Source organism: Bufo gargarizans, chromosome 11, assembly GCF_014858855.1.
Source record: "Bufo gargarizans isolate SCDJY-AF-19 chromosome 11, ASM1485885v1, whole genome shotgun sequence".
Lineage (NCBI taxonomy): Eukaryota > Metazoa > Chordata > Amphibia > Anura > Bufonidae > Bufo > Bufo gargarizans.
The window spans coordinates 32,004,087-32,030,662 of record NC_058090.1 but is presented as its reverse complement, the minus strand read 5'-3'; the positions used below and the strand labels follow the sequence as shown (position 1 = coordinate 32,030,662).

The 26,576-nt window shown below is 43.1% G+C and overlaps 1 protein-coding gene across 1 annotated transcript in view; it reads left to right on the top strand.

Moving 5' to 3' along the window:
• The window catches only part of SYNE2 (spectrin repeat containing nuclear envelope protein 2), a 279,407-nt gene that overhangs the window by 209,533 nt on the left and 43,298 nt on the right, over positions 1–26,576 (top strand). Inside the window, 12 exon segments of the mRNA XM_044271524.1 lie at positions 2,038–2,139; positions 2,489–2,608; positions 5,060–5,260; positions 9,308–9,475; positions 10,570–10,701; positions 11,297–11,493; positions 12,989–13,121; positions 15,659–15,731; positions 15,734–15,840; positions 19,652–19,798; positions 20,303–20,479; positions 22,355–22,510. Of these exon segments, the coding sequence (XP_044127459.1) occupies positions 2,038–2,139; positions 2,489–2,608; positions 5,060–5,260; positions 9,308–9,475; positions 10,570–10,701; positions 11,297–11,493; positions 12,989–13,121; positions 15,659–15,731; positions 15,734–15,840; positions 19,652–19,798; positions 20,303–20,479; positions 22,355–22,510 (1,713 nt within the window).

Sequence of the window (26,576 nt, the reverse complement as noted above, 5' to 3'; positions counted from 1 at the left end):
CCACCACAAAGCAAACTCTTGAGACAATTCTTGTTGGGACGGAATTTATGTTTTTATTCTGAGAATCAGGTTACAGAGAAGGCAGACTCAGCAATGTGGAATAGTAGAATGGTTAACATGATCCTTGGGTGGTAACGGTAACCTCTTATACCCAAGATGGCAAAGGCATATCATTAACATAGCTTAAAATGCCACATCCTACTGCTGTGCCTTCACTTCTGTGTCTTTCATACATCACATCATCAATACATGATTATTCTTTCACATGGTGACCTCAGCACGTTATTATTACACCTCTTGGCAAACGTTGTAATTCTTGATTGGGCAAAAGTTCTGTTAAATGACAACATCCAAACATTAATATGCATTAGCGGAGCTACGCCTCTCAATACACTTTATGATTCTTAATTGGCTAAAAGTTTCCTAGCACATTAGGCGCACGAAAATCTAATATATTCTCCTAGGAAGCATCGAACATGGACCTTCTTCTTAGCTCATTTTTCCTAAAAAGTGTTTGCTTGTCATAAAATATAGACGCTGAGAATGACATAATATCACGCACGATCATCGATACCGACACCCATACCAGAAGACTCAGTAGAAGGCATCAATCTGTCACTAAGACTCCATCTCAAATGTTATAACCCTCCACCTCTCCCGGGATCAGCCCAACACATAACTAATCCCATTAGAAGACATCTCAATTAATGACTTCCTGTTATACCTTACAACACAGCACATATACACTAATAACCAAGCTATCTTCTCCGCTTAAAGGGGTTGTCCAGGTTCAAAGCTGAACCTGGACATATCCCTATTTTCACCCAGGCAACCCCCCCTGACTTGAGCATCGGAGCATCTCATGCAAAGGCATTTTCTGGAGTTCCGGTGACGAATCGGGCTCTCCTTAGGGCTGCCAGGAAGAGACTTCCGCCTAGCAGTGAGCCTGGTGACGTCACCGGCACAGATGGACGGGCTTTAGCGCTGCCCTAGCCTGTAAAACAGCTAGGGCAGCGCTAAAGCCGGCCCATCAGAGCCGGTGACGTCACCGAACACAATGCTGGGTGGAAGCCTCTGCCCGGCAGTGTGTTATGGTAAATAAAAGAGCCCTTGCACTGCTCGATCCTGCGCAGGGCAAGGTAGAGCATCCGAGCATGAAATGCTCCGATGCTAACATCAGTGGGGCTCTGAACCCAGACAACCCCTTTAAAGGCTTGCCCCACGAGTAATCTAAGAAATGAAAATCAGACATAATAAAGTACATAACAGCCTCTTTCTAACAAACTTAGACCCATCCCCGTACCTCACATGGATCCAGAGATCTGCCCATTCATTGATCCAATTGGCCTGCTAGATTTATTTCAAGCTGGCAGCTTAGGGGGCATGCACCTTCTCAGGGGCGTGTCCTTTCTGCTGCAGCTGAAGGATGGAACTGAGCATGTGCTTCCATCTCAGTAAGCAGGACAGAGAAATTAGAAAAAGAGTAAACAGCAGGTGGCGCTATACAGAGAGATTTTAGTGAATAACTCAGTGGCTATACAAAATATTTAATTACATTACAAAAGTATTCAGATCCAGGTGCTGGTTTGAAATATGTATAATATTTTTTGTGGGACAACCCCTTTAACTCTTGAAGGTAGAAATATACAATATCTAACTTACAACAAAATGGCCGATAAAACTTCATCCTTTTACATAGAGCTGTCATACTGTCATCCCAATTTTACTAGTCTACTATTATACTAACAGATGACATCTTTTACTCACAGCGGCAATAAAATAACAATGGGTTCCCTATCTATATAGGAGTTTTATCTCTGCTGCTACAGAAGGACAGTATTCTGTATTTCATTTTCAGTGGTATAGTACTGCCGAAATGGAAAGGAAAAACAGCCAAAACATCTTTAAAAATGGGTTTTCTATGAATAGGGAGTTTAAAGAAAATCACCCCTTTTTGACTGAAGTTGCCCTTTGGCCCGAGTAGTGACATTGATGTTTTACTCTTGCTTTATTTTTTCTCTTAATTTCTGCTGACAGAATGACATCCGCCAGTTATACGACGTCCTAGTGAAGAAGAAATCTGATCTCATCCAGAAGCTGAGAAACGGAGGGAATCGTGAGGCGGCCCAGGTGATTCAGGTACTGTCCAATTCTGGATAATTATCAATTACGACGTATTATGGAATTCTAGCACGAGCGGAACGTCTTGCAGACCTATTATCACAGTCCTAAGGATAGGTCCTGGAAAAAAATGACCAATGATCAGATTTATTCATCCACCTTCCTTTTTCCATCTGTATCATAACTAGTGGTGGATAGAGGCACACAAGCATGTTAGTGCTGTCACCCTGAGGGCACCCTCGCTGCCAGTTGGGCATCAGTGATCTTTATTGGTCATATGGGGATATTGTTTTGCTGTATGGGGCCTAGGGTTTTATATAAAGGCATATGGACTTTAACCATTGTGTCTACTCGTGGTTCATCTCAGGAAGCATCTGTGTACGAGAGTGAACTTCTGAGCTTTGAAAACCAAGTTTCATCCCTGAACGAGAGAGGAGAGAAGCTTTCCATCCCTATATGCTCCAATCAAGAGATTCACAAACTGGAGGTGAGAACGCTGGACGTTTGGAATGGTTTTGTAGGTGCTGAGCATATTGATGTCCACTACATGTTGCAATGCTGCTAGATGTTTTGACCTAAACAAGGGCAGCATCAGTAGGGGTTCTCCAGGCTACAGATATTCTCCGGATAGGTCATCAATATCAAATTATTGTGGGGGGTCTGACTCGCAGGACCTCCATCAATCAGCTGTTTCGGGCAGCTGCGGAGCCAGGCGCTACACATTGTACAGAGCTAGAGGCAGACAGCTCCATACACCGTGTAGTGGCCATGCAGGGTACTGCAGTTTGGCTCCCCTAAAGTGAATGGGAGTTGAGCTTTGGTATTCCAGCACCGGAAACTTCACAGTGTATGGAGCCTTCTGCTTTTGCTCCACACACTGTCAGTCTGAAATGGTTGGTCACGGGAGTCAGACCTCTACCGATGTGATATTAAGGACCTACCCTGAGAATAGGTCATCAGTATCTGTAGCCCAGAGAACTCCTTTAATAATGGAATGGAAATTATCGCACGCAAACATGGCATGAGATACTCTACATCAGTGTTTCCCAACCAGCGTGCCTCCAGCTGTTGCAAAACTACAACTCCAAAGGCTGTCCAGGCATGCTGGGAGTTGTAGTTTTGCAACAGATGGAGGCACACTGGTTGGGAAACACTGCTCTACATAATATAGTTCTATGCCATTGTGTTACATAACTACAGTATATATAATACTAGCCCTAAATAGTGTACATAGTACATTATACAGTAGCATAATAACAGATTTATTGGTTGCTTTGTGCCACTTAAAGGACATTAGTGGTACTGCAGACCTTTTTTTTTTTTTTACTATTTTAAGGATATGTGCCACAACCGGTCAGTGGAGAGGATGAGAGCTGTTGTTCCTTGGGCTAGTGTACAGTATTAGGGAGTCGCACCCTTTCTTCCCTTGGGGCACACTCTGGTGCCCTCTGCGTGGCGGGAGTGGATGTGCCCGTAGTGTAAATAGGTTTTCGGGTGCCTTGCAGAGTCCATGATGTTGATGCAGACAATGACAAGGCATGGTGGCTCTGTGGTTAGCACTGGTGCCTTGCAGCGCTAGGGTCCTGGTTCCGAATATGACCATATGACAGACTAAAGCCACTTTCACACCTGTGGCATTGTGATCCGGCCGCCGGTTCCAGCATAGAATGCAGGGAATAGGCTGGACACAAACCACAGCATGCAGTGTTTTCTGTCTGGCCAATTATCAGCATTTTTTCTGGATTACCGTCAATGGAGCCAGTGGTCATTCCGGTTGCATCCAGCAGTGCCAGATCTGGAGAATTCTGACAGGCTGTTCTCTGCCGGAACAAATTGCCGGAATTGGCGCCACAGTGAAAATAGTCTAAGTTCTGTTCCTTTCTCAGACTGCTGACTCTTTCAATTATGGCACTACAATGCCCAGCTAGTAGTATTTTTGCATTTCCCACTATGGGGGCAGACATTTAGCAGTTGGCCAGGCTGTCTCTTAAGTATGGCAGGATATCTGAAACTTCTAGTCCCACGAAATGGTCCAAACTTCAGGTCCCACCAAATATTTTTTTCATTGTTCGTTTGATTACTTAATATAAAATAAACAAAGTCTTCATTAAAAGGTCCTACCATATTGCTGCTGGAGTTGGTGTATTTCCTTTACAAGGCTAATTGTTCTACTGTTTCTGACATGAATCTGTCAGAGCACTGCTCTTGCTTCTTACCGCTCTCTCTGCTCTCCCCCTCCCTTCTCTCCGTATTTGAGAGGGCAGCAGAAAGGGAGGAGGAGGGGATACGCAAGTTTTCAGGGAGGGAAATTCACCAAAGCTGAACCATAGATGGGGAAGAAATCACTCAAACGTTAGCCTGCTAGGGGTGAATCACATGAGTTGTGTAAAGAGAAAGCAGAACACACTGGGCAGACCCTGCCGGATGGAGTGAGGGAGGGTTGAATCGTAAACTCCTCAGAATCAAGCACTGTCAACACCAGTGAGAGGAGTTATGGCATGAGCTGTGGAAGGGAAAAGAACAGGAATGGGCTGTGCTGATAGATGAGAGCTAGTGAAGACAGCAGCATCCTTGGCACACAGGAGTATTACTAGAAGGAACACACCTATATGAGAAACTTCTGAAACTATGAGCAGATGGCAAACAGCATATCAGTGGGTTTAAAAATTAATGAAAGAAGATTGCAGACTGCTCATCTTTTTAAACCACAGTATATACTAACATGGAAAAATATTGTCAAAGTTGTCTATAGCCTTTAAACACAAATGTGGAAAAATGCTGGTGCTGAGAAGAGAACAATTTATACATTGGTACTACTCCCCCAATCATTCTGCTGCTAAAAACAGATACAAGTGCTGCTAATTATTATAGATTTATATAATTTTCATATTTTATATTCGTTCTGGCTGTCTGTATTGATGATTATACATTATTCTAGGATGTCCTAGATGACGCCTGGCACATTCTTCGATCCAACCAGGATAAGTGTAGCAGTGCGGTTATTAATAAGTCACAAGTGGACGCCCTGCTGTGTGCAATGTCTGAGCTGCTGGCTTTGGGAAAAGAAAAAATTGAAAAAAGTCAAGAATATCGTGGACGAAGTAAAGAAAGCCTGAAAGCCCATATAGAGAACCATAGGGTATGTATATAGCAGCTCAGTGTGGGCATTTAATTATGTAAAGAGTTACTGTCTCTATAAATCTCTGTACTCATTACATCCTCAATTATATTATTCATTATTAAAAGGGTTACGTATGATAAACATAAAAAAATGAAAATCAGACCTCATATAGTACATGGCAATGTCTTTCCAGCAAAGCTAGACCCAGCCCTGTACCTCACATGGATCCAGAGATCTCCCCATTCATTGCTTTAATTGCTTTGCTAGATTTTCCTCAGGCTGGCAGCTCAGGGGGTGTGTCCATTCTCAGGGGGTACATCCTTTCTGCTGCAGCTTTCTTCCAATCACAGCTCAGGGGGTGTGTTCTTTCTGCTGCAGCTTTCTCCTTGTAACTGTTACAGCTTCTGTAGGTAGAATGGATGGTGGCAGTTAAAGGATGCAACTGAGCATGTGCGACCATGTCAGCGATGTTACTGAAGTAGACAGAGAAATAAGTAAAAGAACTTTCAGCAGGTGGCGCTATACAGATACATTTTAGTGACTAGCTCAGTGGCTATACTAAAATTTAATTACATGCAATTACAAAAGTAATCAGACTAGGTGCTGGGTTTAAAAATGTTGAATATTTTTTGTGGGACAGCCCTTTAATAGTTAATGGCAAACCTAATCATAGAAATCATAGAAACTCAAGACAACACATTTTAGCAGCGTTCCATGGTTTGCAGCTTTTTCTATGTAAGAATACTTGAACTATTCTCCACCTTGAAGGTCTTGCTCCTATAATTATCATGGGGTACACTTTGCTGCTCGTATTTTCACTTGAGTATCATAATGTGCTTCTAAGCCATATAGAGTAGCGAAAAGCCAACTACAAAGGAAACAGAGTGTCAACATGTCCTTTCATAGTGTAAGATATAGTGTATATAACTATCTATACACATACCTATGTGTGTGTATATATACAGTGAGGAACAGAAGTATTTGAACACCCTGCCATTTTGCAAGTTCTCCCACAAATCATGGAGGGGTCTGAAATTCACATTGTAGGTGCATTACCGCTCTGAGAGACAGAATAACATTTTTTTTTTCAAGAAATCACATTGAATGATTTTTAAAGAATTTCTTTGTCTTGCACTGCTGAACATAAGTATTTGAAAACCTCAAAAAATCAGTGTTAATATTTGGTACAGAAGCCTTTGTTTGCAATTCCAGAGGTCAGACGTTTCCTGCAGTTCTTGCCCAGGTTTGCACACACTGCAGCAGGGATTTTGGCCCACTCCTCCACACAGATCTCCTCTAGATCTTCAAGTTTCGGGGCTGTCGCTGAGCAACACAGAGTTTCAGCTCCCTGCAAAGATGTTCTATTGGATTTAGGTCTGGAGACTGGCTAGGCCGCTCCGGAACCTTGATATGCTTCTTACGGAAGCTTCAGGTCGTTGTCATCTTGGAAGACCCAGCCACGACCCATCTTCAATGCTCTGAGGGAAGGAGGTTGTTGCTCAAAATCTCACAATAAATGTCCCCATTCATCCTCTCCTTAATACAGTGCAGTCGTCCTGTCCCCTTCGCAGAAAAGTACCCCCTAAGCATGATGTTACCATCCCCATGCTTCACAGTAGGGATGCTGTTCTTGAGATGCAACTCATCCTTCTTTTTCCTCCAAACACGACTAGTGATGTTTAGACCAAAAAGTTCTACTTTGGTCTCATCTGACCACATGACTTTCTCCCATGCCTCCTCTGGATCATCCAGGCGGTCATTGGCAAACTTCAGACAGGCCTGGACACGTGATGACTTGAGCAGGGGAACCTTCCGTGCAATGCATGATTTAAAACCATAACAGCGTAGTGTTCTACCGACAGTGACCTTTGACCTGTGGTCCCAGCTTTCTTCATGTCATTGACCAGCTCCTCCCTTGTAGTTCTGGGCTGATTCCTCACCTTTCTTATCATCAGTGATAGCCCACGAGGTGAGAACTTGCATGGAGCCCCAGTCCGAGGGAGACTGACAGTCGTCTTTAGCCTCTTCCATTTTCTAACAATTGCTCCAAAAGTTGATCTATTTTCACCAAGCTGCTTGGCAATTGCCCTGTAGCCCTTTCCAGCCTTGTGGAGGTCCACAATTGTGTCTCTGGTGTCTTTTGACAGCTCTTTGGTCTTGCCATGGTAGTAGTTGGCATCTGACTGACTGTGGGGTGGACAGGGGTCTTTAAAGAGCTCGGACAGGTGCTACTAAATTAGATTAATGAATGGCGTAGAGGTGGACTTTTTAAAGGCACAGTAACAGGTCTTTGAGAGCCAGAATTCTTGCTGTTTCTCAGGTGTTCAAAACCTTATGTTTAGCAGTGCAAGACAAATAAATTCTCATACAATGTGATTTCCTGAATTTTTTAATTTTTTAATCCTATAGAGTGGGAATGCACATACAATGTGAATTTCCGACCCCTCAATGATTTCTAAGTAGGTGTTCAAATACTTCTGTTCCTCACTATATATATATATATATATAAAAAACTGTACTGCACTTTTGGATCAGGACAAGACAAATTTGCTGGGTTGGTCTCTGAAAATTCTGAACTGCTGGCGACTATGACCAAAGCTGAAGAAATAGCATCGGCCGTCAATCTAATAATACAGGAAGAAGTGCATCCCTTTAAATTGGGGTTCCTACCAAAAAGTGGACAAACAAACTTAAGCAAATCAGTTCAGTGGTCAGTGGCCCTTTAAGATAACATCGAGTGACACACCTCTGATGTGACTAATGGTAGTTAATCGCCTTACACAGTTACTGTCCTCATCTGCCACTCTTGATCTCCCTCCTAATCTCACAAAGTTCCCAGCCCTTATTTTTCGGATTACGGTTATTTTCACTGAGAGGTGTGAGCAGACAGATTAGTCGCCTATTTATACTTTTCCTTTAATAGATTGTGTAATAAAAATTAGGTAAGTAAACGACTACTGAAGCCTACTTACCAACATTGTAAGTGGTAAATTTGGAAAAGCCAAGGAATGCCCAGACCTATAGGGACCCGATACAGCTCAAATGTACCTGGACTGCCTTAAAAAATTAAGGACTGCTGGCAACTGTGCTAAAGAGATTCACATCACTATGTGAGACACCTGATGCTCCACAGCACAATGGAGGAGATTTATGGAACTGTCCAAGAGAAGAACAGTCCTTGTTGCCCATCCCAACCAATCACAGCGCAGCTTTCATTTCTAATAGTGCTCATGAAGAATGAAAGCTGCTTTATGATTGGCTACTATGGGCAATAGTGTTTTTCCTAAGCAGTTTTCCTACATCTGCTTTTCCTTGTTCTGTCCTCTACGAATTCTCATCACTAAAAATAAACAGTACAAAAATAATTTCACAATAAAAAAACTGGTGTTTAATAGGAATATTAACATGCTTACCAACATTGTTGGTAAACTCAGGGTGCGTAAGCCCCACCCTGGGAGCGCCCCAAAACCATGCTGGAACATCCACTTATGGGTGGGCATTATATAAACCCAACGCAATTTCAACACTGGACAGCCTAAATTTGACGGGTCTGTCTTTAAAAATTAGGGACAGTTCCTGCAAATTTGTAACTGTTGCGAACTTTGTATTAAGAAAAGTGTCCCAGTTCCTAAAAATGGATAATCCAATCTAAAAATATTTTTGCGCTTAACCAATGTGTGTCGAAGTAAAACTTGACGCATCAGCCCCTAAATAAGTCGCACCCAACTCAAGTTTCGCTCGCCTGTGGCTTCTCCCAGGATAAGTTAGGGCTGAGATCAGTAATTGGCCACGGGAGTCATGTGACCACAGATGGGATGTCATCACTTCCGGGTAGACTGGAATCAAAAACAGCAGGAGCAGGCTGGAATGGAGGGGCTTAAATAGGAGAGTGTTTTATTTTATTTTTTTAAGTTTCCTGGCAGTCACTCATTTTTGGGGAGGTTGGATAACCCTCTTAAATACTATATTTCCGACATGTTGCTACCAGCGGTAGAGTAATGCCAATCCCTATATATTTTTGTTTTGGAGTTACAGTAAAGATTTTTGATTTCTTTTCTTTAATAGAAATTTTTCAGCCACCTGGACAGTCAAGTTCAATTGCTCCAAGCCCTGTCATCACGGAAACCAAATTCAGATCTTAACAAGGAACGCATAACGATTGTGACACAAGAAGCAGAAGCTCTGAGACAACAGTCGGATGACCACTGTATTAATATGATTGTTATAATGAAGGTAATTGTAAGCAATGACTTGACTTAAAGGGGTTTTCTGGGATTTTAATATTGATGGCCTGTCCTCATGATAGAGCTTCAATATCTGAACGACACAGCTACGTCCATTGTGTAGTGGATGGAGCCGAGTAGATCTGGCACCAACACCAGGCGCCTGAGCTAATCAAAAACAGCAGATCAGCGGGGATGCAGGGTGTTGAGCTCCTGCTGATCAGATATTTGATGACTTATCCTGAAGATAGGCCATCAGTATTTAAATCCAAGAAAAACCCTACAATGGTAGATTAGTGTAGTTGAATCCACTGATTTCAGCATGACCACCTGACCTCCTAATATGTATCAAGGCCTCCCTATTGTCCCCAATGCCAAGCGTTGGGAGAGTGAAGGACTGTTGGATTTTAATGTACCTAAGCCTCTTGTTTTCAGGGAGGTGAGTTAGTACAAGACTTTGCAGCTTACTCCTGTTTCGCCATTCATAATACATGCATTTTTGGCCGATCCGAGCATGCGTGAGTTTGGATGGAGGAGTTGGCTAAATAGTCATTCTCTAATGTGTATGGCCAGCTTTTATAGTGCTCACCTAAAGCCTGTATAACACCTGCCGATTTTATTTTGCAAAAGATCGCTAACGAGCGATAGCGATCATCTACCAGTGTAATACTGCTACCAATTGCCCGATCAATGAGCAAACGATCATCGCGCAATCCAAATCTTCTGACTTGTTAAAAAATAATTCTTTGCAGGTGGCAGATTGTGGGGTCTAATCACGATCTGCCACCGGCAAACCACTATACAGCATGGGAAAGAGCTATGGCATAGCGATCGCTCCTCCCCATACTGCAGAGGAGATCGCTGCATGTTATAGCAGCGGTCTCCTCAACTAGTGAGCAGGCTATTGCTGGGAGGAAACACTGCCCTCCAGACAATTGTCTGCCACATTGAGATGTCTAATACAGCCCTACCTGTATATCTAGAGCCTAGGTCTCCTGTTATCTTATCTACATTTTACAACCCAGTTTGTAAATAGTTGTGGCCTAGAAACTCCACCCTATTAATTAATGGCTTGTACATCATGTATGTTCTTCACACCCACAGAACTGGAAAGACTTTGACTCAAGATATGATTATCTCAGTAAGAAATATGACGCTCTGGAAGCCATGATCCCTACGAGTAGTTTGGTGGAGGAATCGGTAGAAAGGGTCACAGAACGGCTAAAAGTTTACCAGGTAATTCCAGATCATCGGTGGGTATCAAAATACTGTAGAACTTAAGGTGGCCATAATGATGATGACTAGTGATGGATAATTATTTCTAAACATGGCTGATACTTTTTTCAGATAAATAAAAATGTACATCGGTTTGATACCGCAGTTCCCTAATATATAATGCTAAGAGCTATTTGGATAATCAAGATAAATCAAATTCCATAGCCAAGAACACCCTCCCCTTTATGAGTCAAAATGGAGAACTGCTCAAAAATGCGGCCCCTGGTTTGGTTGACTCAGTGGTCGTCCAATTTTTATTAAATGGTCACTGTGTAATAAGATGAAACCTCTTTGAGACAACCACCCAAAATAGAAAAATGGTCTTCTAGGAGGATGGTTTTCTCAAAGAGAATGTCAAGTGTGCATAATATATAATGGGATCTGTCACAGAAAAGCTGGTCAGAATAAAGAGGTGGTCTTCTGGAGAGGTTTCACTGTACTAATGTCCCCCTGCATAGACCAGATGGGACAACAGCTTTAATAAGTAGTTTTGCAGACCTTACACTAACCAAAAGTACAATAAAAATGTTAACCATTATTTGTATTACCATTTCAGAAAATTCAGAAGAATATCGATGAGAATGAATCCCGACTGAGCCAGATCATTGTGGCTGGTAAGAAGTTACAAAGCGCAGTGGCTTGTCCAGAACTGGACGGACAGATTAACAAGATGGAACAGCAGTGGTCACAACTCACCAAGAAAGTCAACCATGAACTGCACAGACTGGAGTCTCTTATTAGCCATTTGGCAAGGTCAGAGGCACTACTGTATATAACTGTATTGTGTTTTACATCTTATGTCCATGTCTGCTTTCAGATGCTTCGAAAACATAAACTCAGCTTTTTTTTTTACTCCTTTAGAAAATGCTAATTAATTTTTTTCCAGAACAAATTCTTTATCAAAGAAATACTTTAATGAAGATGTACAGCCCCAATAAAATGGTCTTCTACTTGTACAGATGTAAACCAATCACTATATTCTCCATTTGAATTAATCAACCTATAAGTGTCAACATTCCTAGAGGTGGCCATTTTGTCTCCTTATAGATTAAATTGAGTTTAGGTTTATTTCATAGCTTTAGGTAGAGTACATTCATTAGGTACGGTACCTTCAGGGAGTCTTCAGACCCTTTCACTTTTTTCACATTTTGTTATGTCGTGGTCTTGTTCTAAAATAGAAAAATAAACATGTTTTCCCCAATCAATCTGCATTCAGTACCCCATAATGAGAAAGTAAAAACAAACACATGAAAGTCTCTGACTGTATATTCTCTGATAAAACCAGTTTAAACTTTTTGGCCTCAATGCTTAACTGGAGGAAACCAGACACTGCCCATCACCTACTCAATACCATTCCTACAGTGAAACATGGTGGTGGTGGTGGCAGCATAATGCTGGTGTTTTTTTTTTTTTCAGATACTGGGACAGGGAGACTGGTCGGGGTTGAGGGAAAGCTAAATGGAGCAAAGTACAGAGATATTCTTAATGAAAACCTGATTCAGAATGCTCTGAACCTCTGACTGGTCCAACAAGACAAGTACCCTAAGCACAGCAGCCAAGACAACACAGGAGTGTCTTATGAACAACTCTGTGATTCTTCTTGAGTGGCCCAGCCAGAGGCCAGACTTGAACCTAATCGAACATCTCTGGAGAGACCTAAAAAAGGCTAACTTTTGACAATGCAGATCCAACCTGACAAAGTTTGAGAGGATCTGCGGAGATGAATGGCGGAAAATCCCCAAATCCAGGTGTAAAACCTTGTGGCATCATACCCAAGAAGACTGGAGGCTGTAATCTCTGCTAAAGGGGCTTCAACTAAGTCCTGAGTAAAGCATCTGAATACTTATCTGAATGCAAGATTTTAGTTTTTCCTTCTCATAGGAAAGATTTCTAACATTCTGTTTTCATTTTGTCATTATGGGGTATTGAGTGCACAATTATAGGGAAAATCGTTAGTTTTTTTAACTTTAGCACAAGAAGCAACATAATAAAATATGAAAAAAGTGAAAGGGTTCTGAAGACTTGCATTGCATTGTAACATTTCCTTTTGTGTTAGAAGAAATGAAGTGTGGAATTTCTGAATTGCCTGTAATACAAACAAATGCCAACATCGCATCCCCTTTCAGATTGTCACAATTGTGGCTAAGAGAGGCTCTTCAGGACAAAGGGTTATTTTATGTACTTGTTTATACACAGGATCTTTGCTTTTGTTGGAAGTGCTGATTTTTTTTTCTATTTCTTCCCTCAGTTATAACAAGGACTCATCTGAATTGTCGGCATGGCTGATCTCTGCCCGCCAGAGGTTGAGCAGTAGCAAGACGCAGTCGCTGGATGCTTCTCAGAAGCTGAACACCATCAAAACCAACTTGAACAACTTTTTTGTAAGGCAACCAACAAAGCATAAGACTTCAAATCGATCTATAGCGGGACTTTGCCCTATTTCGATCTATTTATCACATTTCCACATGACAAGCAATAAATCTTAGATTGGGCGGCGGTTGTTGGGATTGCACTCAGTAGTCCGTTTCTGTATGTCCCATTGAGTGCACTACAAGCATGCTTGGCTATCATCCCATAAAAAAGTCATCCCAACTGCATCTATCCAGTGGAGAAAGAACTGGGAACCCCAATTCTAGGCATGGGGGGGGGGGGGGTAAACTGTTGGGCTCCCACCAATGTAACCTTTATCACCTGTTCTGTTAAATACCCTTTAATTCTACAGTTGTAGCCAATTAGAGCTTCCTACAGGTCACTGGGGCAATGCTATAAAAACTGGTATAAGTACAAAGCACAAGTAATTGGCATAAACTACCATCTGGAGGCCTAGACTGGCTATTATGGGAGCCAATAGGAAGCAGTACAGGTTGTTAATATAGGAGGCAAGGGCTTAGGTCATGTGCTACCTATACTGTAGATATGAAGAAAAGTATTGGAGACCTTGAAAACACACAGACTACCCATTTCCAGCTTCATAAAGTTAATTTGTTTCCTCCCCTTTAGTGCTAGGGCAGACGAAACAATAATTCAGAGAAAAAGAGAGATCTAAGGAGATCTTGTTAGAAGAATCTGAAACGTTTATCCACTGCATTATGTGGAGGTAACATCTAACCTCTTTCATCAGAGCCATAGCTAGACCTTCCTTCACCAAGAGCAAAGTTTTAGTAGGTTACCCTAGTCCTGTATCTACATACCCTGGCTAAGACAAGAGGCTTGTTTGTGTCCTTCCTTGAATCCAGAACCTGGGACACATGCACCACCACCCTCCCCTCATAGCTACTTCTTTGGAGGGATGGACTTGGAGAGGTTGCTTGGCCCCCAGATTCTAAAGCATGCCATAGTATCACTGCTCATATCTTCATGTAGTCCACCTTTCCACATGTACCTTCTGGTCTACTCAGCGGACCAAGGAGCAGTCTCAGACTCTTTGAACCCAAGCGATGCAGTGGTTTTTAGTGTTGGGCGCGAATATTCGAATTGTGAATTTTAATTGCGAATATTGCCACTTTGAGAATTTGCGAAGATTTAGAATATAGTGCTATATATTCGTATTTCAGAAATATTTAAGATTTTTTCCATCTGAACCCATGGTCCCTCCCTGTTCTGCCGTGCCAACCATTTTCTCCAGTTTCAGGAAACTTCTAGCAGCTTGACAAATGTAGCAAAAGTGACCCACACCTGTATTGCACGCGCAATACGGGCATATTACATATCCGATTTAGAAAATAATGGCAAATTCTCGAATTTGCTAATTTATGACAAATATTCGTGAAATATTGCAAATTCGAATATTGCCCCTGCCACTCATCACTAGTGGTTAACTCTCCAGCACTTTCCATGACCTTGCCAGTAAAGGGTTTACAATTTATTTGCACTCAGCACTCAGAGCATCCAGTACAAATATTACAGCCGCATCGCATGCCAGAGATCCACAAACTGATATTTCCGTTGGGTCTTTCCTAACGTGGTTTACTAAATCTCTTTATGTCTTAAACCAAAACTCTTACATTCTAAATGCCCCTGGCCAAAAACACTTGACATAATAGAACGCTGAAATATAATACAAGAATGGCTCAAATAATTCAATTTTTCTCCGGAAGATAGAGAACATTTTTCCAAGAATGAACCCAACCGCTACCACATGTTAATGGGATAACAGTCTTACTATTAGACATTTTTTAGAGGCTTGGAAGCCATGGAGAAGTGATGATTATGGGAATTGTTGGAAATAGTGAACAACTAGTTTATCATTGTGCTGGAAAATGAAATCATTATAAAAATAAAATGATAAAAAATGTTCAATACAGAATGTACAGAGGTGCATTTTGTCTCATAATCCTACTAAAGACTACTAAGTCTTCTACTTCTTCTGGAAGTGGACAAGTCACTTTCTGCTGGCCCAAAAAAAAATGCATCCCTGTCTCTTAAAATATGTTGTTCTGCTGGTGGACTACACCTTCATGGTTTAGATACCCTTCAATCTCTAGTGTCCAAATCACTCTATGTCCCTCACTGTTTTATCACATTATGATATTGTCCCATAACAGGCAGCCTTGATCCCACCAACATAGTAGAAAGGTCACTGCCTGCCACAAGCTCAGCTTACTATTCCCATGCTGCTACAGTCATTTGCATGATATGACTGGCAAGAAGGTGTTCATCCCTATAGGACACTGACACATAAAGCCTTGTCTATATAATCACATAGGTCACTGCTTCCTACAGAATCAGCACACTTATCTTCCACTGCTAAGAACATCAAAATAGAGGTAGTTACGCAGGCATCCAAAGCTTTTATGGTGGTTTTTGAGGTTGCTCAAAAAGCTACAGTTTTTAAAGTGGGATTGTTAAAATGGACTTGTGTGTCTCTTATTTTCTGATGAATGAATTGTAGTGTTATGTGATGTTACTGTGTTTGTAGGAATTTACAAATGATGTGGACCAGAAATCTTCTTTGAAGACCTCAGTGGTGAATACTGGTAACCAGCTCCTCCGACTAAGGAATCTGATACTTCAGTCCTGAAACTGAGCTTGACAAGATTTGAGGAAAGTTGGACGGATCTTATAGGAGCATTACCTGCTACTCAAGACAAACTGCAACAAGTAAGAAAAGTCAAGTATTTGATTCTTGTGATATTTGCACACCTGGGGCATAACTTGGAGCCTGTGGGATGCAGTGCAAAATTTGTAAACTAGTCGAACACTTGACATTGGTAACATTGGCCTCCTCAAGGGTTGAGGGACATTTTGGCCGCCTCGGGCTTCAACGCTTGGGTGCAGACTCACAACCCCTGCACCCCTTATAGCTACACCCCTACTGCCTATCCCTGTTACATTTCATTCAAAAACCTAACATTTTATTCAGATTTATCTCCTCTATAGCATTTTACTCTGGTCTATGATCTGCCTTGTGCTGCCGGAAAATGCGGTTAATTTATGGCTAGGTGCAGGCCTCGTCTGTTATTAGGCGCATCTGCTGGCAGTCCGTGTGCCTAATCGGAAATCTACGGCAGCTCAGAGCCAGAAAACTGGTGCAATAGGAGATAAATGTGGCAATGGCGTATAAAAAGTTGCAAATACGGTGCTTGAGGCCTTTTTCCGCCAGAAAACTGGCGTAGGAAGATAATGAATCTTCCCCTGTGTGTTTGGATTGGCTATGTCCGCACCGGACAGAAAAAATCTGCTGTGGATTTTGCCGTAGAATTTGCATGCGCATTTAGTCACTGATTTTACACTATGCATTGCAAAGGGGGAAAATCCCCAGCTGTGGAGGTCACTGTTATGGGGGCACTGTGGAGGTCACTGTTATGGGGGCGCTGTGGAGGTCACTGTTATGGGGGCGCTGTGGAGGTCACTGTTATGGGGGCGCTGTGGAGGTCACTGTTATGGGGGCGCTGTGGAGGTCACTGTTATGGGGGCACTGTGGAGGTCACTGTTATGAGGGCGCTGTGGAGGTCACTGTTATGGGGGCGCTGTGGAGGTCACTGTTAATGGGGGCACTGTGGATGTCACTGTTATGGGGGTACTGTGGAGGTCACTGTTATGGGGGTACTGTGGAGGTCACTGTTAATGGGGGCACTGTGGATGTCATTGTTATGGGGGCACTGTGGAGGTCACTGTTAATGGGGGCACTGTGGAGGTCACTGTTAATGGGGGCACTGTGGAGGTCACTGTTATGGGGGCACTGTGGATGTCATTGTTATGGGGGCACTGTGGAGGTCACTGTTAATGGGGGCACTGTGGAGGTCACTGTTAATGGGGGCACTGTGGATGTCACTGTTATGGGGGTACTGTGGAGGTCACTGTTATGGGGGTACTGTGGAGGTCACTGTTAATGGGGGCACTGTGGATGTCACTGTTATGGGGGCACTGTGGAGGTCGCTGTTATGGGGGCACTGTGGAGGTCGCTGTTATGGGGGCGCTGTGGAGGTCACTGTTATGGGGGCACTGTGGAGGTCACGGTTATGGGGGCGCTGTGGAGGTCACGGTTATGGGGGCGCTGTGGAGGTCACTGTTATGGGGGCACTGTGGAGGTCACTGTTATGGGGGCGCTGTGGAGGTCACGGTTATGGGGGCGCTGTGGAGGTCACGGTTATGGGGGCGCTGTGGAGGTCACTGTTATGGGGGCGCTGTGGAGGTCACTGTTATGGGGGGCGCTGTGGAGGTCACTGTTATGGGGGCGCTGTGGAGGTCACTGTTATGGGGGCGCTGTGGAGGTCACTGTTATGGGGGGCGCTGTGGATGTCACTGTTATGGGGGCACTGTGGAGGTCACTGTTATGGGGGCACTGTGGAGGTCACTGTTATGGGGGCACTGTGGAGGTCACTGTTATGGGGCGCTCAGTATGAGTGATAGGGCTCAGGCACACAACTGAATCCGTTTTGCGGTCTGCAGTTCTGGTCCACTAAAAAAGGTTACTGCCCGTGTGCGATTCACATTTTTTTGCAAAATGGATACGGTTGTGTGCATAAGGGTTTAGATACACAGCTCAGCAGGCAGTATCATAGAAGATGGGATTAGATACACAGCTCAGCAGGCAGTATCATAGAAGATGGGATTAGATACACAGCTCAGCAGGCAGTATCATAGAAGATGGGATTAGATACACAGCTCAGCAGGCAGTATCATAGAAGATGGGATTAGATACACAGCTCAGCAGGCAGTATCGCACACAACAGGCTGTGTATCAGGCACATACCTGATAGGAGACAGTGAGAAGTAGATTCCTGTCTGGGTGTATGCCGCAGGCAGAGCAGTGGGGGGCGTGGCCAGCCTGTGACTCATCACTGTGCAGTGCAGCCAGGCTTGTGTATCAATAAAGTTATGTATTCAACAAAGAAAGAAGGGGAGAAAGTAAACAGATCTGCCAGGATAGTCTGATGTCTTCCAGGGAGGAAAGAAAGCTCAGACATGAAAAACAGGTATTGGGGGCATATGTATGGAAGGTGAGGGGTGTTAGGAGCATAGAAAAATAAGTTTGATTTTGGGACCGGACAACCTCTTTAAAGGGGTTGTCCGGGTTCAGAGCTGAACCCGGACATCCCTCCATTTTCACCCCGGCAGCCCCCCTGACATGAGCATCGGAGCAGTTCATTCTCAGATGCTCTCCTTTTCCCTGCATTAAATTGCACAGGGCAAAGGCATTTTTAGGAGTTCCGGTGACGTCCCGGGGCTCTCCATGGGGCTGACAGGAACCCCAGTGACGTCACCGGCACTGATGGGCGGGATTTAGCTCTGCCCTAGCCAGTAAAACGGCTAGGGCAGAGCCAAAACCCGCCCCTCAGAGCCGGTGAGGTAATCGAACACACTGCCGGGCGGAAGTTACCACCCGGCAGTGTGTTATTGAAAACAAAACAGACCTTGCCCTGCGTGATTTAGCGCAGGGCAAGGGAGCGCATCGGAGCATGAGATGCTCCCCTCAGGGGGGCTGTCTGGGTGAAAATAAGGGTATGTCCGGGTTCAGCTCTGAACCCGGACAACCCCTTTAACATACTTCAGGTGAAAAATCTGCAGCGCAGGTCAATGGGACATATGGACGTCTCTCTGCAGAACGTGGGTGGGATTTTCTGCTGCAGTAATGTACTGCAGATTTCCCACAAATCCAGATGGAAAATCCCCAGTATTTCCGCTGAGTGTGGACATGGCCTAAGGTTACATTGACTGAGGATTGGGCCAGTTATTGGAAACAAACTTTCATATGACCATTCATGGTATCTGGCCTGTGCAAGTGTGTCGCTGATCACCCGACAAATGACCAAAAGTCCTCATTTGATGGCAGAACATTGCCCAGTGTGAACAAATCCATAGATATTGGATGTTGATCCCCCTACCACATGTTTGACGTCACAACTAGTATCAACTAGCGTGGGCGGGACTAAGCTCTGTTCACTTGAATGGAGCTTAGCCCCACCCGGGCCAGTTGATACAAGTCGTGACGTCACTGGGCCAGCGGGAAACAGTGAGAAGGCTGGAGCGCCGCTGCCTTCTCAAACAGCTGATCGGCGGGGGTCCCGGGTGTTGGACCCCCGCCGATCAGAAGCTGATTATCTACCCAGAGGATAGATCATCAGTTTAAACAAAGTGCAGAACCCATTAAGGTTTTCCCTCAGTGTACATTTATCACATATCCACAAAATAGCAGATAACACTTCGACCCCACGGGGGTCCTGAGCAATTCAAACTGCAAATAACTCTTTCTTATACAGATGATGAAGTCTAGATCGCTTCAATGGTAATGGTTACATGACTTCCACAAGTTTCTTATGCAACTTGTGTTCAATCTTGTTTTGCCCATCATGCCTTTCTTCTTGATTTACATGTTGTATGTGAGGTATATCCAATCAACCATCTGAGCTCTTACTACAAAAAGTCTCTGTGTAGCCTTGGCCTAAGATATGTTAAATGTGTTTTGCAGCAACTTGTGGAGAAACTTCCATCCCTTGAAGCAATCGGAGAATTAATGGACTGGATGAAAGAAGACAATGAGATAAGAGAACTTCAATCTCTAGAGAACATCCCAACCACCACAGCTGACATCAGATGCCTTCTGCAGAGATATAAGGTAAGATGAGGCGTACAGTGCCATAATAATGCATGGTGTACCTACTATTAAGGCAGACTATACAACTGGTATGTGGTACATGGTGGGAATTGACCTAGCACTGGTCAGCTTCTCCTTCCTCCTGTCATAGTGTTTGCCCGCTGTCTCCACTAGAAATAATTCACTGTCTACAGATTTGAGTTCAATAGGAGCTGTGTAAATTCATGTGCAGTGAGCTTCCTCTAGTGGTGGCTTTTGGCAGCCGTAGATTTATCATTTGACTGTGTGGCTACAGTGCAGCCTTGAAGTCCCTTGGTCCCACCAGAGAAAATTATTCTGAGGGCCCACCCTCTGTATATATTGGACCTTATTTTTATTAGGGGTCCATTATTGTCACTGCTTGGGCCCACCAGAGGATCCTCAGGCACTCTGGTGGGCCAGTCCGACCCTATTACTTTGGATATTATGTATGACATAAGCCGCCCTTTAATGTGAAAGGTTTTCTGTGCTTGTCCCTTTTGGCAGGCTCTGAGAAGAGAAATGAGCCACAAGCAGTGGACTGTCGATTATGTCAACCAGTCATTACTCCAGCTTAGCGTGGGCGATGTCGAAAGCAAGCGCTATGAGCGGACAGAGCTTGCAGAACTCCTGGGCACCTTGAATCTACAATGGAACCAAATGCAAGGAAATATCAATGCAAAGGTATGTATAGTGTCCATTAAGGTGTAGTTTCACCTTTTGAACTCCATTTTATACTTTATATGTGGATATCATAAACCTGGCCAGTCTTACTAATCATCAGATGTTGCTCCTGAAGGGGGCAGCACTGGCTCTCCTGGCCTGGGTAACCAGAGCCTGCCTCCCCAGAACCTCATTTTGTGGCCAAAGCCATAGAAAGGCAACTGCACACAAATTCGCAGCTATCTACAATAGTTTATTGGTTGCAAAGTGCTATTTGGTTACGTTACAGCAATATTATTTGAACATGCAGGTGAAACTCGAAAAATTAGAATATCGTGCAAAGTTCATTTATTTCAGTAATGCAACTTAAAAGGTGAAACTAACATATGAGACTCATTACATGCAAAGCGAGAGATTTCAGGCCTTTACTTGTTATAATTTGGATGATTATGGCTTACAGCTTATGAAACCCCAAAGTCACGATCTAAGGTCCCCTTTGCTCAGGGGGTACTGGATTAATTAGCTGACTAGAGGGTGACACTGAGCCGAGAATATTGAACCTTTTCACAAAATTCTAATTTTAAGCTGCATTACTGAAATAAATGGACTTTTGCACGATATTCTAATTTTTCGAGTTTCACCTATAGATGATTGTGTGTGGAGACTGTAGGATAAAGCTTTGGGGGATGTCTGGAGAACGTATTACACAGGACACCAATCAACCTGAGCCCTGCCCTTATTATTTACTGTACATGTAATGCAAGTAATATCATATTATATTGTAGTTGTCTTGAGCGGCGTCATGTCTTAAGCCGGCCATACATTTGAGACGATAATCAGCCACATTGCAACTGATCATTCATCCGTGGGATTGTTCCTAAAAACGACCCCACCAGCAACATGGCAGACTAAACTAGCCAACCGTGGAATCAGTTTCAAATAAAAAAAATACTTCCTGGTCTTTGAGCACAATGGCAAATGTTCGCCCGAATTTGGCTGATCATGCCATGAACGTGCAGCTGAAATTGTCATGCCAATATACTTTTCGGCAGATAAGTATCTGCCGTCATCTGCCATCGTGAAGCACAGTTGTCTAAAATACCTGGCATGTGTATGGCCAGCAATCTTGTTTGTCCATCCTCAAATGTTATTTTCACATATTTGCGGTCTTCTTTTATGTTCTGACTTCATGTAATTTTTGCAGTTTCTGCTGATTCAGTGTCTGTAAAAAAAAATAATTATAATTTCCTATAGTTATTTGCATCCTTAAAAGCTTAGTGCAAAAATCTTAGTTGGGGATGCTGTTCAAAAGCCCTTGTTTCTCTGGCTCATGGGGAGCCCATAGGTTGGACTTCCACTGATCATAGAGTGACCGTTATTTTATAGATGGAAGTACCCTTTTCCTTTTTGAATAATTTTTGAGAAGGGCCCCTGGAAATTAAGTTAATCACAGGATTCACTAGCAATCAGCTTAGCCTGGGGGGAAGCAAAACAAAAAGTGCTCAGTTCAAGAGCAGTGCCCCCCAATGGAGAAATGAAGAATTACACTGTTCCTATTGAAATGAATGGCCAGGCTGTGTCCTCCAGAGTGAGCAATGCTTTTAGCAGCTGTCCTAGGTTTTCTAAACCAGACAACCCCATGTAATAATATCATTATAGAGAGATACTTGCAATTATTGAGTCAGCTGCATTAATTTACTTCTTCCAAAAATCTCCAAAAGTTTCTTTTCTTGAAGTCCATTATTTCTTTACAATTGTTCTCCATTACATAGAAGGCTAAGGTAAAGTGGACAGGTCCTTAGTGCCACTCTGCTCTAATAGCCATTCGGGGTTACTAGGATTTATGTATCTGTATTAAAGAAGTGGTGAGGGCTTACCGCACTTTTCTCTTTTCAGATTCAGCACTTGGAGCAAGCACTTGAGAGCATATCAGACCAAGAAAGTAGGAGTCAGACAGTATGCAATTGGTTTGATGCCCAACAGCAAAGACTGAAAAAATTGCATAGGCCATCAAGTCTAACAGCTGCGGAGAGTGTGTTGGCAGAGTGCGCGGTAAGTGCTGACAGCAGCTCAGAAATAGGCAAGGTTTTTCTAAGAAAATCACAATGCTTGATGTGGCCCTTGCCTAAACCTTCTGCGGCTCCTATGTGTTTTATGTACATTTTTCTATTTGTGTCTATCTATCTATCTATCATCCATCTATCTATCCTATCATTTATCTATCTATCTATCATCTATCTATCATCTATCTATCTAATCATCTATCTATCATTTATCTATCTATCTATCTATCCATCTCAGTGGTTCTCAACGTTTTCACGCCAAGTACCCCGATGGAAGCGTCAGTGATAAATGTTAACAAAATGAGTCTATTTTCACACCGTGGTCGTAGGATCTTGTCTAAGCTTCTGACAGCAGTTCCTTCAGGTTTGACTGAAAGAATAGCACAGCATACAGCATCAATCTTCCGTTTAAAATGACAGACAGCACAATGGGCCCCATGATGGATGACTACTGACTTTCATCCAGTGACGTCTTCTCCATTGTTACCAGATCGCCATGATGGTTTCTTTCAGTCGTGTCTCGTCTCTGCAGAGTTTGACACAGATATCTTGGTTTACTACTTTTCTATCATTCTCTCCTCCATCTCAATACTCCATCCTGCCACCCCACAATACTATGCCTTTGGCCTATGACAGTGAGCGGCAGGGACACATTGTTCCCATTCCCCACCACAGCATCTAACTGTATCCCCGTCTTAAGGATGACTATACAGCTAAATAGCGAAAGGTCCTAGCAGCGATCAATGAAACACTCCTGGCTGCTATGGCCGTCCTCTGTACCCCCTCAGATTGAAAAACACTGGTCTATCTCATATCTGTCTGTCTGTCTTCTACTTTGCTTTCATTTGATACCATCATACTGTGAACACCTTATCACCCTATATCTCCTCTTATCCCTTATGGTGGCAGTGGATCTGATTTCATCTAACTATCGGATGAAAATATTAAACACGGCTGAATTTTTGTTGTTAAATTTCACCCGAGAAATGTTAATTTTGATTGAAATCGTCCATTTTCATCAACTTTAGACTCATGTGTATGGCCACCTTAAGAGTATTCTCACTAGGCTCTCACACAATAATTGATCCCAAAGATCCAGCAAATGGCAACCCATTTGGCAGTGACTTTGGATCCGATCACTTGCCACCATGGTCTGTATCTTATGGTTTGGTTCACAAACAACCTATCAGGCCTCATTGATGATATGTCGGTAAAGATTGTACCCTTCCATTCAGAACTTCTATAGCAGTGAATGGAGGGTGGCCACGTATGCTCGGCTGCTGTCCCTTCACTTCGGGGGGTCTAGTTATGCACATAGGAGCGGGGCCCAGAGGGGATGACATATTCTAGCGCTATGCCATCAATGTACCAGATGGGAATACCCATTTAAACATTAGTTTCTCATGTTATATATAGAAGAAGCATGAGCCCTCAGAATCATTTCCACCGGTGGGCATAGGGAGCCCTATCCTTCAGGCTGCGAGATGTCTCCTTAAACAGAGAGCGTCAGCCTACACTCGTACAAAAGAGATTCTCAGACTGCAGGTTGAACCTGAGGATTATTTTGCTTTGAGTATAGAGCAAACAAGGCAGCAATTGTGCAAAGTGCCTGAGGATGGATATTTCATTCCTTCAGCAAAACACCGGTTGTTATAGAAATAAATGTCAGTGAAATGTTATTGTCTGCGCACGGTTTGTGAAACCTTCGCTAGATAAAGATATGTTTTTTCCTTTACTCTACCCGACTTTGAACATATTGCTAAAGTGCAACGTAATCACTGACATTGGACTTTTCATGGCCGAAGCCATCTGCATAAGGATCAAATATTTTCTGATGTTGTAGGACCTTGGCTATGTCCAATGACACTACCCTTGTCATAGACAAGCTTCAAGGAGCCTAGTATTGTTATTACCGGTTCTGTCCTCCCATAAGTCTGCAGTTTGTATCATACAGCCCTGATCAAAAGTTTAACACCACTTGAAAAATGGCCAAAAAAATCATATTTTACATTGTTGGATCTTAACAAGGTTCCAAGTAGAGCTTCAACATGCAACAAGAAGAACTGGTAGCGAGACAAAACATTTTTTGAGCATTCAATTAATTGAAAATAACGATTAAACTGAAACAGGCTGTTTTTCAGCTGATCCAAGTTTTAGGACCACATGCCTTTAAAAGGCCAAATCTGTGCAAAGATGTGGATTCATTGTCATTTTCTGTCAGGTAGTCACACGTTGTGATGGCAAAGGCAAAAAAACTCTCCTTTTTTGAACGTGGTCGGGTTGTTGAACTGCATAAGCAGGGTCTCTCACAGCGCGCCATCGCTGCTGAGGTGGGACGCAGTAAGACAGTCATTTGGAATCTCTTAAATGATCCTGGGGGTTATGGAACAAAAAAGTCAAGTGGAAGACCCAATAAAATTTCATCAGCACTGAGCCGGAGGATCCAATTGGCTGTACGTCAAGACACTGGACGATCCTCAACCCAAATTAAGGCCCTTACTGGTGCTGACTGCAGCCCCATAACCATCAGACGGCATCTGAGACTGAAGGGCTTCAAAAACAAAAAACGTCTTCAAAGACCTCGTCTCCTTGAACACCACAGAACTGCTCGTTTGGACTTTGCAAGAGAGCACCAAACATGGGACATTCAAAGGTGGAAGAAAGTTTTATTTTCTGATGAGAAAAAATTTAACCTTGTTGGTCCTGATGGTTTCCAACGTTACTGGCATGACAAGCAAATCCCACTTGAGATGTTTTCTACGCACCACAGTGGAGGGGGCACTATAATGGTCCGGGGTGCTTTTTCCTTCAGTGAAACAATGGAGCTTCAGGAAGTGCAGGGGCGTCAAACGGCCGCTGGCTATGTCCAGATGTTGCAGAGAGCATTCCTCATGACTGAGGGCCCTCGTCTGTGTGGTAACGACTGGGTTTTTCAACAGGACAACGCTACAGTACACAATGCCCACAGGACAAGGGACTTCTTCCAGGAGAATAACATTACTCTTTTGGCCCATCCTGCGTGTTCCCCTAATCTAAATCCAATTGAGTACCTTTGGGGATGGATGGCAAGGGAAGTTTACAAAAATGGACAACAGTTCCAGACAGTAGATGGCATTCGTGCGGCCGTCTTCACCACTTGGAGAAATGTTCCCACTCACCTCATGGAAACGCTGGCATCAAGCATGCCGAAATATTTTTTTGAAGTGATCAACAATAACGGCAGAGCTACTCATTACTGAGTTCATGTTTAGAAGTTGGATTTCTGTTTTGGGGGGGTTTAGTTTTTTTTTGGAGGTGTGGTCCTAAACTTTTGATCATCTGTAAAACAGCCTGTTTTAGTTTATTCGTTGTTTTCATAAATTGAATGCTCAAAAAATGTTTTGTCTCACTCCCATTTCTTCTTGTTGCATGTTGAAGCTCTACTTGGAACCTTGTTAAGATCCAGCCATGCTAAATATGATTTTTTTGCCATTTTTCAAGTGGTCTTAAACTTTTGATCAGGACTATATGATCAGATTTTATAAACCTGTTATAGAGGAACTGACTGGTGTGGTCAAAGAAAAGGAATTACATTAACCTGGCCAGATATATATAAAAGTTTCCCAAACCAATCACCAACTTTTTCATTCCAGTGATCCCTCTGATATTTCTCTTGTTCCGGAAGCTTGTCATGGCAGAGTTTTTGTATGATCCCTTAACATTAGATCTAACTATGTTGTCTGCAATGCTCCAAATCTTAAAATTTAGTCTAGGGGTAAAATAATGAGAAGAAAAGACTCATGGGGGTATTTTAATCTTCCTTTCCCCCCTTCCCAACAGCAGAAGACCCCTGTTATTAGCAAACCCCTGGGTGTCACCCTTACAACCTAAAAATACAAATGAGGCAATGGGATTGTGAGATGTATTTTAACGAAGCGTGATGTATATACCCTCATAGTATGCATCTGGACGCAATTAGGATACTCCAGGCGGGAAAGCCAAAGCAATGGAATCCCTTTGTCTAGACATCCTCTCTGCAGCCATCTAGCTTTTATACCAAATATTGCAGCCTAGGT